Source organism: Melopsittacus undulatus, chromosome 1 (genome assembly GCF_012275295.1).
Source record: "Melopsittacus undulatus isolate bMelUnd1 chromosome 1, bMelUnd1.mat.Z, whole genome shotgun sequence".
Taxonomy (NCBI): Eukaryota; Metazoa; Chordata; class Aves; order Psittaciformes; family Psittaculidae; genus Melopsittacus; species Melopsittacus undulatus.
Genome location: NC_047527.1, coordinates 42960991 through 42975403, shown reverse-complemented (window position 1 = coordinate 42975403; position 14413 = coordinate 42960991). Strand labels below are relative to the sequence as shown.

General features: G+C 36.9%; 1 protein-coding gene across 3 annotated transcripts in view; it reads left to right on the top strand.

The window, feature by feature from the left end:
* The window catches only part of UBE2V2 (ubiquitin conjugating enzyme E2 V2), a 36221-nt gene extending 23047 nt beyond the window's left edge, over nt 1–13174 (top strand). For 2 of the 3 annotated variants that reach the window (XM_031052077.2, XM_031052078.2), the window contains 2 exons: nt 2504–2629; nt 9233–13174. In XM_031052077.2, coding sequence (XP_030907937.1) covers nt 2504–2629; nt 9233–9379 — 273 coding nt within the window. In that variant the 3' untranslated portion in view covers nt 9380–13174. The remainder of the gene's footprint in view (nt 1–2503; nt 2630–9232) is intronic. The other variant, XM_005152555.3, reaches the window with a different exon arrangement.
* The last annotated feature ends 1239 nt before the right edge of the window (nt 13175–14413 follow it).

Genomic DNA, 14413 nt, shown 5'->3' with positions numbered 1-14413 from the left:
TATCAGCCTCATCAGAGATGAATGTACAGTTGAGTTTTGTGTACACTTTCTCATGAGTTACAATATCTGATACAAAAGATAACTGTTTAAGTGAGAATTTTAAATGAGTATACTTCAAGTAGCTCTAAATTAGCTTATGTCTTTCACTGCTAATGTGAGTTTTCTATCCTGTGTGTCCTTCAGTGCTGCAGGGCATATTGAAAGAACTATCAAGACAAGAACCGAGATCAGATCTTAGCCTCAGATAATGTCTTTTGGAATAAGAGAGTTCTAGGTTCTGTGTAATTCAAGCTCCCTGTGGAAGTCAGTTAGTTGCAGCTGGCAGCAGACTGTTTTGAACATCTGCATAATTGTGCCGAGCTCCTCAAATTCGGGTGCATTTGAGAGAGAACCAATTTCAAATGTAAGCATAATTCTTTGTGGTCTTATGGGGTTTGAAAAGGATTTTCAAATGTGACCCAGGTAGTGTCTCCTTGACTCTCCAAAGAGCCTTTATAGCTGCCTGTGACTGGTTTTTGGTTCAGCCTAAGGCAGATAGATGCCTAATACATCTTTGAAGGGTGTGATCATCATGTAGCATCCCATACATTTTTACAAAACCTCAACCAACCTGGGGTACTTTTAATTCTAGCCTATTTATATTGCTGTCATTTTATTTGCTTTATATGAGAGAGTGCATGCAAGTAATATTTTGGGTCATTTCAGAGACTTGCAGTCTTGCTAATAAAATGTGTTACAGTATGTAGTCATTGTATAATGTTAAGGCGACGAGTTCCAAAGCCAGTAATGGCACCTTGAGAAGAATTCCATACCCAGTTTCAGGGTTTGTGGAAGATGTGTGGTTTTGGAATTGGTTATGTAGGTAGTGTGCAGCTAGGCAGAACACAGAGAAAGTCACTAATACTGTCCTCAGCATGAAGTTCTTTACAGACATGGCTTCTTTAGAGCTGTGCAAAAGTTCCCTATCAGTTTTTTTCCCTTGCTTCATTGAAAGTTGAACCAGTGTGGAGGGAGGAAGGGAAGATTTGTTTCGGATTAAAGGAAAAATCTTTCATACCCACCCTCTTCCTTATACCCCAGAAATGAGTTTTTGGGGGAATTGGTCTGGGAGGGTTGGCTGGGAGTAAAACAATGACTTGAAAAACTGAGCAAAATTGAGAAAACACAGGTAGGAAATAAGGGAGTGAGGAGGAGTGCTATTCCTTATGATTTTTCAGAGTTGTGAGCAGTGTATACAGTATCCCTCGGTGTGCAAGTAAATGGTTTTATCTGAGTGAGTAATGAGAATTTTTATTACTGTGTTTTCTTGTTGTAGTAGCAGCTGTGTTACCTGTAGCAGGACAAGATTACTTGTACTGGGCCTTCAGTTTTTAATGGGAAAGAATAATAGAAAACTATTTTTCTAACAAAGGATGTCCTGCGTTGCCTTGTTTCTTTCTGACCCACTTGTTGTTCAGCCTGTGTGGCTTCTTGAAATTGTAGGGGACAGCGTGCTTCAGTAGTCTGATTTCCACTCTGCCTTTTAAATTGACCACAGAGTGGACTGTCATTTGATAACTTGACTGTGTGGTTGATACTTGGAGAAATGACAGCTGACTGATGCAGAACAGCTTAGAAATAGTGCTTCTGGAAAGTTACAGGCATATTTCTACTGTTGGTTTACGTTAGCCGTATCTGTTGTGCCAGTTGAAAGAAAGGTGTAGAAACTGGGTTTATCTTCTTTTTGGAATGGAGAAGCAGTGACTGGCAAAGCCACTGATACTTTTTATGGTGCATGGCCTGCTTGAAAAGATTAAAAGAAGATAGAACTGTATTAATTTCTAATTGGACTTTCTCAAAATGTATTTGTACTTAGAATGAACTCTTCCTTGGTCACTCTGGGGTGACATCTTTGCAAACTAGTTGTCACTTCACTGTCCAAAGTTCATAAATCCTTTAATAAACCAAGCAATCCTCAGCTATGGAAGTCTTAGATACCTTCTGGAGTGTTAACTACTTCCACAACATGTTTTTTACAAATACTATTTTCATTTTGTTCTTGATTGTGTCTTAACTTTTGGGTTATTAGCATCTTCGTCTTTCTTCATTTCCAGTTTTTTGCAATGTTACATATTTTTTTTTACAGTGTAGGGCAGTAATTTTCTTAAAGATTATTGAATTTCTTTCAGCTCCCTGCTGTCCCAAAGTTGTTTTGGGAATGCAGGTGGCTGGGAAGGGTAAGAGTTAATGCAGATAGAAAAAAGAATTGTGTTAAACTTATGTATGGTATAGTCAATAAGTAATGTAGCTTATACATACTCATCAAGAAATCAATATAACCAAACCAGTGGAATATCGATCAGTAGTCCAAGACCATCAATTGGTACATAATATTAACAGATTTATAATTATTTCACATTTCTTAATCTTTATTCCTCTTGTCATTGTTTTAATTTGTTTATGGGGGTCTTAATATTTATTCAGCATTCAGTAAGATGCATTAGTCTGTCTTTTTGCTTTCTAGACAAACTATGAAAACAGAATATACAGTCTGAAAGTAGAGTGTGGACCTAAATATCCAGAAGCACCTCCTACAGTTAGATTTGTAACTAAAATTAATATGAATGGAATAAATAATTCCAATGGAATGGTAAGTTGAAATGGTAAGATCAACCATGTTACTAATCTGTGTTATATATTCTGTGAAAAACCCAAACCAGGAATATGTTTGTTGGACAGAGCTTTCATATTTAAATTTTACAGTATAATTACTGGCATCAATAAGATAGGTTGACTGCTACTTCACATCTTTATTTACAGTATATTAGTGGTTCTTAGTGGCTTATCAGTGGGACAAACATTATTTATAGTATTAAACCAATTTCTTTTAAATGAAGCTGAAGATTTTAGTTTTGAACAGAAAAAAAAATGTTTTAAGTTGTGTGTAGGTATTTCCCTTGTAACACACTCATAAAAGTGGATTAAGTTCATACTGTAATGGGATTATTACAGACTTTATCTGATGTTTCTGTTAGTTAAAAATTGAGGTTATTTATGAGTCTCAGGATGTAGTAATTTATCTGTAATGAGCCAATGTATTTAAACTCTTATTTTCTTTGTACTGGGTTTATTCAAATCCAAGGTGACTCTGAGCTTCAGCATTAAAATCTTTTGATACAGATGGTAATCACTTTTATTTTAAATATCAATTTGCACTAAGTTGCTTTCATTTATTCCACACTTACGGTGTGATGAGTTCACATACATGAGCGATGGCAGCAGCTCAGGCAAGTTTGTTATGCCATTATTCAACTAGGTACTTTAATCATGGAATCATAGAATGGTTTGGGTTGAAAGGGACCTTAAAGCTCATTTAGTTCTGTTGCCCCTGCCATGGGCAGGGACACGTTCCAGTAGACCCGGTTGCTCAAAAGCCCCATCCTGTCTGGCCTTGAACACTGCCAGGGATGGAGCAGTCACAGCTTCTCTGGGCAGTCTGTGCCAGTGTCTCACTATCCTCACAGTAAAGAAATTCTTCCTAATGTCCAATTTAATTCTCCCCTCTTTCCGCTTAAAGCTATTCCCACTTGTCCTATCCCTACATGCTCTTGTAAGAAGTCCCTCTCGAGATTTATTGTCAGTCCCCCTTTAGGTGCTGGAAACTGCTCAAAGGTCTCTCCAGAGCCTTCTCTTATCCAGGCCGAACAGCCCCAACTCTCAGCCTGTTCTCATAGGGGAAGTGCAAATCCTGTGAGTAAGTCTGAGATACCATATGACTCGGTGAAGAGGCATGAGCTGTTTTGCATTTACAGTGGCATATGTGTATATTAGCAGGAAATACAGTAATAAATTACACTTGTCTGAATGTACATTTGTCTTTACTGAACGTAAAGTAATTGAATTAAGGTAATACTTAGAGGTGAGTCAAATGATTCTGAATCAGTAAAGAAGTATGCTCTTGTTGCTTTATCTGTGTGTGTCTGAGAGCGTAGGTGTTGGCTTCCAGAAGCAGAACTTCAGACCTACAGAGCCTTGTAGGCTCATGTTTACCAAGCCAGCTGGCTTTATCTTTTGTTTGGAGAAGCGTCCACTCCCTCAGTTTGCTGAGGAACAGGGTAAATACTGTGACAGGAAATCAACCTGGTGTTTTTAAAAGCAGTGTTAAAACCCAATCATTGCTACAGGAAAATTTGATTTTAATAAGATTATAAGCTCATGCAAAACCTTCATTCAGTTTTTCCCCAACAGTTCTGTAAACTGATGTTTTATGAAGGATTTGCTATGCAGAGGTGTAGCTTATTTTTTAAATTGATTTCAATAAGACTAGATAATATATTTAATGAAAACAGTTTTCATAACTAATGAATTTTAAACACACTTATTATGTAATTTTTAACGTGCCCATTGTCCTGGTGTCTTGCATTTTAGTTTATTTAGTGAGCACTATTGTGCTCACTAGAATCTGTCAGATAAACTGGGGACACGTTCAACATTTTGGAATAGTTCATGTTGCTGCTTCCTGTTTTAATTCTTTCTTATTTCTTCCAAGTTGCTCTCCCATTCTCTGTTTGCCTTTCATTTAATAGATCACAAGTGGTTTGCTGCATTCTTTGTTTCATTCTCAGACAAGCTTTACTACCCATGCTTCTGCATGAACCCTGTTTTTTGACATACGGCCAGCTTTTGGTTACATTGATTAAAGATGTCATGAGAAGGTTGATGGCTTGCAGAAGAGAGTCCCGAGATAAATAGCAGCCAAAATCATATGTCATAGCAATATTATCATACTGCTCAAAACATCTGTAACGTTGTTAAGGTACACTTTACAGGAGATGTGTGCTAGTTAACACCTAAGAAAAAGCAGGGCCCCCAGTGTCAGTTTAGAGGGTGATAATTTCTGTTGAGTTGCAGTATAAATAGTGGAGGGGGGAGATGGATATGTGCTAGAGTTACAAGGGGTCCTAAGGAACCTGGTCTTATACTGCCCTGTTGGCATTGGTTCTCAGTCTTGACTTACAAGTCCCTTTATGGTTTGCATGGAAATGGCACATGTGCAGTGAATTTATCGATACTCATGCTTGCAAGTTTATTGACTCTTTGATTATTCTGAGAGCACATTGGCTTGTAAGTAACATTTCCATCAGCAGCATATGTCAGGGATTTCAGAGATAACTGTTCGATGAATTCAGTGCAGGAAAGAAGAGGGCTACTTCAGCAGTTTTTTTTATCTCAAAAGACTACTTAGATGCCCTGAGTCACCCTGTTAAATTGTCTTCCTTTTCTTATCTGCAAGTTAGTTTCTGTGGTTTGCTGCTCTTCCATTTGCCTATGAAGTTAATGTGTATACAGAATTAGAGCACCTCCAGTCCAAGCACTTACACAGTGGACAAAATGCCTTTATGTGCTAATGGCACTGGTACTGTGAAACTGTATTTTATCGTTCTTAGTGCTGCAGGGTCTTTCCTTTTGGAGGCTTGCGTATCCTGCATCAATAAAACACAGGTTGCATTCTGACATGCTGTTCATTTTCCTGTGGTCTTTTGAGCATGTCTGAGTTCTGCATTTATGAGGGCTCTTCTCTAGTCTGTCTTTCAAGATTTGCAATCAGTTCTGTACATTTAGATACCATTCACAGCTGGAAATACTTGTTTCCTTTAATTCACTTGAGACTCTGTCAGCTATAAACTTGTATACTGTTGTTCAGTTATTGCCTTGAGTATGCTAAGCAGTTTGCTACTTCTTGAAGTTAAGATTGTGGGAATGTTCTAAATCCTGAGTTCTGAATACTTTTCATCATTGTGTAAAATTAAATTTCAACTGTTTAGAAAAAAATAAGAATTATACATGTTGCTTTTCTTGCTGTTGTTAAGGATTTACAGTGGTACACCCCCAGAAGAAAATAGTCTATAGGCTGCAGTTTTCAGCTGAATTAGGTTTTATGTGGCCTTGAAATTTCTCCCATTGTTCCAGAATGTGTACTTTAATCTGACCTGATGCTTTTGGGATTTGAACGTAATTTGTGTCGTTCTTCCAAATATTTTGTTGTTGCTCTGCAGAAAGTGAATTTATTGTGCACTAACTTGGAAATAAATTCTGCACACAAAACAGAACCTGAGCCAAAATCTTTGCTGCTGCAAGATGTCATGAAAAAAGTCAGTGGCTTGAAGAAAAGAGACTTGAGATAAACAGCAACAAAAATGTCATGTTGCAGCAGTCTGTATTCAGAAAACATTTGTAACACTTAAAGCAGAGTTTACAGTCTGCGAGTTTGTTGTTAAAAATTCTCTGCTAAGAAAGAAAAGCTGGAGGAGCTTACTTTTAAGTGATCAGGTCTCACATCCTAATACAGCTGGTATATGTAGAATTGTGTTGTTTGAACAGCACTTGTGACTGACTGCTATGTGCTGTAAATAAGGTAGATCTCCAAACTTAAGGGAGCCTGCAAAGGCAAAGTTGAGAAGGAAGAGTCCCAGAACTGCCTTTCCAGATGTTTTTTTTACAAACGCAGTCTTTGTCTGAACAGATAGTTTTCTTTCTCAAACCTACTGAAGTGTAAAACTACTTTTTTTCTTCTTACCCATCTTGGTTTACCAGTGGTCTTTTAAACCAGTTTATTGTCATGTGGGCTTCCCCCCCAGGCGCACATCTTTCCTGGCTGGGAATCTTCTGTTGCAACCATTACCTGGTCCTTGATAGTCGTTTACTGTGGCTTCTTTCCCCCGTTTTTATCAGGGAGACTATTGATTTTTTTTGTTCTGTTTAGGCAGGTCAGTGACACATGATGTGATCTCTCCTCAGCTACTTTAGCAGAAAGTGTTGATTAACATGGAAATTTTCTAAACTACTGGTCTGCCAAAGAACATTTACCAAAGCATTCAGGGTGTACTCTCACATTTTGTTCCGTTTTGCCAAATTGAAGAGGATGTCAGATTAGCCGCAGCGAAGTAGTCACAAATATTAGTAAGTGTTTCTGTGTGTGACAGGGGAGAAAATAAGCTCTTAAACATCTGCAGCTCTATGTTAAGTGAACGTAAGAACTGAACCGTTATATCTTCTGTTACCAAAATACTTAACCATCATGAAGTTTTTCTTCTTTCTGTAGAATCCCATGAGGGAAAATGGTTGTTTCTACATGTCTCTTGGCATTTTCTATGTGGAAGATAATTTTGGGTACTGTGATATTTACTATTGTAACTTATGAAAGGGATTAATGTTTTCCTTAATTTGCTAGGTCCAGTTTGTTGGATAGAAATGCTGGAGTGTTCTTTAATCTTATCTAGAAGGATTGGAGAGGAAGAGTTCTTTAAGAGCTTGGTACCTCAGAACTAAGATTCAGGCTAAATGATGCATTACTGAAGCTTCTACTTAATAACATGGGTGATCTTTTATCAGAATTTAGCTTTTACTCACTCCTGGTTTTATCTAATAGTCTGCTTTTTAAGAAGAGAACCTGTTTTCCAGTTGCAAAGATTATTCTTCTCTGACATTACCTCTTATCTACCACACTAAACCAAATACCCCTTTAAAATGTAGTAGCAGTGCAGGAATTAGAGTGATGGTCTAACTAGTGTTACTTTCAAAACCTTTCTGTATTGGCTCATACACTCATGTGTATTTTAAACTGGCCCAACCTTGCTGCATGATGGAGCTTTCCTTCTGATGCTTTTTTTTCTTCCTAATTTTTTAATGTTTGCAATAATTATTAAATAATCTGATGGCTTTTTGTACTGTGCTTTGATGTTAGGCAGTCTTTGGCAACTCTACTGACTTAAAGGGGGTCCCAACTCTGAGCAGAATTGAATGTGAATCAGAATGTGAATTGGATGAAGGATCCTGCTTAGGGACTTCTTTCCAAGGTGTTCTTGTTTCTGTTTTGGGTTTTAAACTTAGTGGGTTCTATCAGTTCAGGTCAGAAAGTAGCTCCACATGGATTTCATGGTTCACCTGAGCTGATCAGCAGTAGAGCTATTAAAGGAACAAGTGCCTAGTGAGAGGGAGCAGAAGTCTCTTGGGTTAGTATTGCTGCCCAAGCCAGCATGTTGTTAAACCTTGGCCTGTTTCCTCCTACAAAAAGGTTGTCTCATTTGTTGTTCTGAAAATAGACAGCCTCACTTCAAACAATCTAGAAATAAACCATCTGTGTTAACATTCTTGTTTCTGGTTCCAGTGTTGTTTTTTCTTTTTTTGCCCTAAATAAGATGGGTAAGAAACTCGATGTTTTGTTCTGACTAAATCATAAAGCAGTGGTTTCCAGCATTTTTATAGCCATGTAGGCTGCTTGTGCTACTCTGCCAGTGGAGTTTAGTAGCGTGCAATAGCCCTATTCCTGCCCATGGGCCTTCTTTGCAGTTGTACAGCTGTAGCCCCCTTTGTCTTTTTAAGTTCCTCCTTGCAGGGGCTGGGTGGCCAGGAGTTGCCTGCTGCCAAAAGCAATTCCCAAGCTGACTTTCAATTGCTAATTTTTCTATGGAAAACTCCCTGTTATAATATAATTGTGTAAATTGTCCCACAGGTTTTATAAACGCATAGGAGAAGTCCCATGTCCTTTCCTTTCAGTTCATATTCAAATTGGTAAGTGATGTACAGTAATCTTCACAGCTCCGTAAGATGACTTACTGTAAGAAGGATGCAAAGAACTAAGAAATGTCCAAACATTATGAATCAGTTATCCCAGTATTTCAAGCCATTTCTTAGTGTATGTAGTGACTCTTAATGTATCAGAAGCATCATGTAATATTGATGTGAAATAAATCACTGATGATACTTGTAGCAAGGGAAAAACAAGGGAAGTTTTCCTTTAGAAAGGTATTCTATGGACTCGTGTGTGACAGGTTCTTTTAAAGAACTGAGGAAAACCCGTGTGTATATATTGGCATAATGAAGGTGATTACTTTCTTCTTTTTTTGGGGGATAATTTGAAACAAATTAATGTATTTTACAAGATACGGCTCCAGTTTTGCAGTGAAAAGTTGGCTGATGTCTTCCTCTCCCCCCACCCCTTTCCTTCTCACTAATATTAGTATCAGCGCAGATGGAAGGGTCCACCTGCATGGATTTTATTACAGAATCTATATCTGTGTGTAAGTATATGATTGTTTTCCTTAAACTATATTACGAACACAGGGACTTTATGCCACAGAAAAAGTGTCAGGGAATGCTTAGACCCTTTCTTAGAACAATTAAGTCAATAGCAGTTATTTATATAGAGATGTTTCATTTCATCATAACTTAGAACTTTCTCTTCTTTTTCCAGGTGGATGCACGGAGCATACCAGTGTTAGCAAAATGGCAAAATTCTTATAGCATTAAAGTTGTACTTCAAGAGCTAAGACGTCTAATGATGTCCAAAGAAAATATGAAGCTTCCACAACCTCCAGAGGGACAAACTTACAACAATTAATTTTAGCTGATTCTCAAACTTCTGTCTTAAAACAACAACCTTCTACTCATGTTAATGTCTTGATTAAATCTCACAATGCAAACACCCACACATTAAAAGAATTTCAGCTGGTATACATGACCTGGACATTTGTAAGAATATATATAATATATGTATGCCCAATATGTTTTCAGGCACTATGGGAGAAAAAGGCAGCACAATTATTTTTTTTTCTCTTACTGAGGCACTGCATTTAAGCATAAGCCTGAAGTAGCCTAAAATTGGAATTCAGGTTTTACAAGATGAAAGCATGACAGAAAGTGTCAGGTTGCTGTGGAATAATATATGTTTCTGAAAATACTCTCTTGAGAAGGCAAAGTATAAATGGCATGCTTTATCCATCTTGCTTAGTAAAAGAGCTGCAGTTAAATTTGTTTTAAAGTAGCAGGTACAGTGAATACCGTTGCTCATCCTGTTTAATTTTGCAAGGGTGTGGGTGCCGACTACTAGTAGTGTCACAAAGTATGTTCAGGATTGTTTTGATACCTGTATTTATAAAACGGGGGGGATTAATTTCTGTTAAGCAGCTCCTGTGTGTTACATGTATCGGACATGGTAAATATTTGTTTACAGTCTTTGTTCTAATAAACCATGCATTTAAGTTTTAGTGAAACAAAGGAAATGTATGGATATGTGATTGAGATTAAAGTTAGTCTTAAAATGTAAATAAAATGTGGAAAGTGTCTGAGGCTGTGCCATTTCTATAATAGTGATGTAATATATGTACAGTAACTTGCAGAAGTAGTGGAAAGCCAAACATAATATTGCTGCTGGTTTTACGTGCACCTATTATTCTTACCATTTTTGTATGTTTAGTTTACTTGAGAGGTCAAGGTACTCTATTGCAGGGAGTAAGTTCTTTCATCTATAGTATCACTTTAGACAAGCTCGCACTCTATGTGTGTACATATATATATATACATATATACTTGAAAAAAAACCCCAACAACCCCAAAATAAAACCAGGAAAGCCTTGCCTATCCACATCCCTTCCAGATTCTTTTGAGAAATGAGCATAACTTTCATTTTGCGTACTTGACCTCTGAGCAGTTTTCAGACCACATTGCTGAAGTCTGTCTTATTTCTTAGCCCTCTGTCTTGCTTTTGCAGTTACTGGCTTGATTCTTGCTTTCTTGCGTCTTTTCCTCTTTTATGTTTCTTGTATTTATTTCTCTTTCTTGTCTGTTCCACTTTTGCCTTTTCTGAAACATGTAAAAAAAATCAGGAAGCTTTAATGAAAATTACACCTGTGGTACAGATCATCATATGTCCATCTGTATTCCGTGTATCATATGCCATGACACTACTGTCTTTGTGGCTAGAGTGCTTTCTGTTTCTCCTGCAATAGTTGGTCTGGTTTTCTCAATGTAGTCTGTCCAGTGCAAACAGTGATTTTAGTTCTCTTACTGATTTCCCTTAAGAAAGTAGTTCATACTACCTTTTTTTTTGGAAATTATACCTTTTCTTGTCCCTCTTTTCCCCATGGAAAATACAAGCTTTTGTTCATTTTGGTGAGAACATGTAACATGGGGAGCGAGTCAGATATTTGAATTCAAATTTTTATTTAGTGTTTGTTTTGAAAAAGTGAATATAATCAAAAGCCATCAACAGCCAGCTAACTTTCATTGATATGCCTTTGCCTGTGTCTGATGTAAAGAACAAATCTTTGAAAGCAATAAACTAGGTGGGTTTTTTTAAATGGAAAGGTTCAATTAATATTTGTCAGTTTATGGTTTTTAGACTGATTTGACACTTCCAGATTTGGTGGATTTGTAGCTGCTAGCTACCTCGTGTCTGTATTTATATAACATATCATTTGTGACGGTTTGGCTGAAGTGCATTGCAGCATTTTCTTACTTCATTTAATTTGAAGGATTTTGATGCCATTAAGTCTTTTTTCCTACACTAACACAGCTAATCTATATTTAATCAATTAAAATAATGGAACTGTACAGTTTTGAGATGTGAATTTTTGGGAACATTTCAGCATAAACTATTGAGAGAATGAAAAATAACTCGTAGGCTGTTACGTGGTTGGTAACATAATGTAAGAGACTGACTTATTCACAGAGCATGAAAAAGAGCTGGTTGTTGGTTGTATGTGGTGCAAGTTGATCCCACAATAGTTATTTCTCCTTGTCCATTCTTTCACCATTTGTTTCTTGTGAAAATCTGCATATCCAGCTGTAAGCAGACACCTTTTGTGGAAGGGAGGTAAAAAGGTGGTGGAGGGAGCTGACCTAATGTTTGGCACCAGGGTATGTAATACAAAGGATGACTATAAAAAAATATTCCTGCAGTGATTTTAAATATATTGCTTTCACATTTTGCTCACACTGGAACAAGGCTAAGTGTAATTAATTAGGAAATTTTAAATGACTGCTGCATAAAGTTGAGAGCCTCCTCTAAAACTCTCTCATTACCTGAAGAAGTGTTTGAAGTGCTGCGGCTTGCTCTCCTCCAGAAAGGTTACGTGGTTTTACAGTTGTCCATGGCTGATCAGTGTTTGCTTAGTGATTTGTTTTCTCATGTTCTTGTAGTTTTTCTTAGATAACCTGCTTAGGTGCCAGAATTTTAATTTTCCTCTTAAGAGTATTTAGTTTATGTTACGTTCTTTCTACAAGATTTGGATTTGCTGTTGTTAGCAAATGGGGGGGGGGGTTTCTTCTCAAAACTGTATTTGTACATCTTGCAAAGTAGAGCACCATTTTATGCTGGTTGTGTGAGGGGCAAAGTGCAAAAGTTTTAAATATAATGTTTTTATCAAATTGCATTTGAAAATTTGTGTCATGTTGGTGGACATCAACTGGGATTTAAACTAACTGTGCTCTGAAGCATTGCCAAAGTTCTTGTGTTTTGGTTGGTTGAGGGATGAAGCAATGAAAAAAACAACCCCAAAGATGGTACGATTCATGCTTTGTAAACCTTAAGACAACGAGCAAGCCTGTGGAAATACCCATGTTACCAAAACTGTGCCTTACTCATTGATAATAAAGTCCATAAAATGTTACAAGGTGTGCACCTACCACCTACCTTGATGGTGCTCATCGCCTGAAAGCAAGTTGAGAATACTTCACACGCAGCAAGACAGTCAGGAATCAATCCCTCAACTGTTACAAAATAAATGCATAATGCACATTCCTAATTAATTTTTATTGTATAGGGGATACTGAATTAAAATTTTAGTGAAAATTGATCAACACTACTAATACTAGTAATAAACTGTGTAATTTAGGCAAGTGTTTGTGTTTTACATGCTTGTGTACATGGTGAGTTTGTAGAAATGTATTTCCTATTCAGCTTTAAGGACAGTAATCCTGGGCTTAGAAATATTTATTACACTTCTCTTACACTCCCTTTTGATGCAGAAGGCTTCTCTATTCAACCTGGTAATCATACGAGAAAGGCAGGAGTCTGACTACTGCTGGTTTTAGCCTGATCTCTAGTTTTTGAAAACCGCCACATTGCCCCTAGTGTGGCACGTCTCAGCTGCTAGATGAGAAAGAAACTAGTATTAAGCAAGTCTGAGTATGTATTACTGTAGCAAAAAAGGTGACTTAAAACTACTGGTGGTCTTCTATGAAATTCCAGGTAGAAGTGGAACTGTGGGACAAAATAATTTCTCAAACTTTCAGTGATGTGTTCAGAACTCTTTTGTGATGCCTGTGAAGATTTCTGAGGTGGAGAGGTGTTGGAGGAGCATGTTGAATGCCTGTTTTCTTCAATAATAATAAAATAATAATTTAAAAATTTTAATGCATCTGTGTGAACTCTACATAATGGAACAACTGTGGGAAAGGGGTTTCTTCTTTCCTGTTCTGACGACTGTGTGATTTCCTAAAGCAGTGTATTACACTTTTGCTGTTGCAGACCCATGTTGCAGATCATGGGCTAAAATAATATGAAGGATGTATGTATTCCGTATAATGCTAGAAGTACAAAAATAACTTACTTATGCTGCTTAAAAAAAAATACCCCAAAACCCAAAAGGACACATTTCATTAGCTGATCTCAAATTCCGTAGGAATGAGTATTCCATTCAGTGGTTATAAAATACCAGCTTTTTACATTACCTTAGTGTTAATGTGGTTTATAACTTTTTTTTAAATGGATGTGTATTTTGACTGAATTGATAAAGTTGTAAGTGAATGTACAGTGAACTTCATTCTATAAAATACATGTTATATGCTAGCTCTCAAGTAGCATTCTCATATTCAAAGCATTACATGCAGTTTTTCAGTCCTTACCATTTTAAAATACCAGTAAATGTAAATGGCCTTTTATCATTTATACTAGTGCCAAGCAATATAAGTGGATAACTTAATGGATGATGTTGGGATATTGCACAAATAACCAGTGCTTGGGATCTCTTGATGTAATGCATGTTTTCTGTACTCATTTATGACTTTCCACCATTTCTTGATGGAAGCATCCCAATCTTCTGCTTTTAATATATGCAGTATGGATAACATGTAAACATGGGTTTATAATGTGTAAACTATGCAGTTTGGGTTTAAAAACCCCAGCAAACTATTTCTTAACTCAGAAATGCTGAAGGAATTGCTGTGCAGAAATAAACAAGGTTTTCATCAGCTGCATTGTGCACAGTCCTAATATCCTCACTGATGATTATTATAGGTGTGTAGGTATGCTCATTTTAACACGGTTGTTTTAATTTTTCATTGTTATATTGCTATTATAATTTTAAGCATGCAGGAATGAGAAAGGGGGGAAGGGTTTGTTTTCTGTCTGCAATTTCTACTGATGAAAAATTATCAAGAAATCTGGTAGAGGTAAACACATCTGTTATTAACTTGAGAATAGATAATGAAAAATTGGCATTTTTTTTCCTATTGTCAAGGGAATAAAAGCTGTTACAATTGAGAGCAGCTCAAACAGTAAAGCTGTGAATTTACCATTTGCATTATCTTTGGAATTTCATATGGGAGAGAGGGTTGAGCCTCACAGCATGACTTTTAGGGATGAACTAGCACT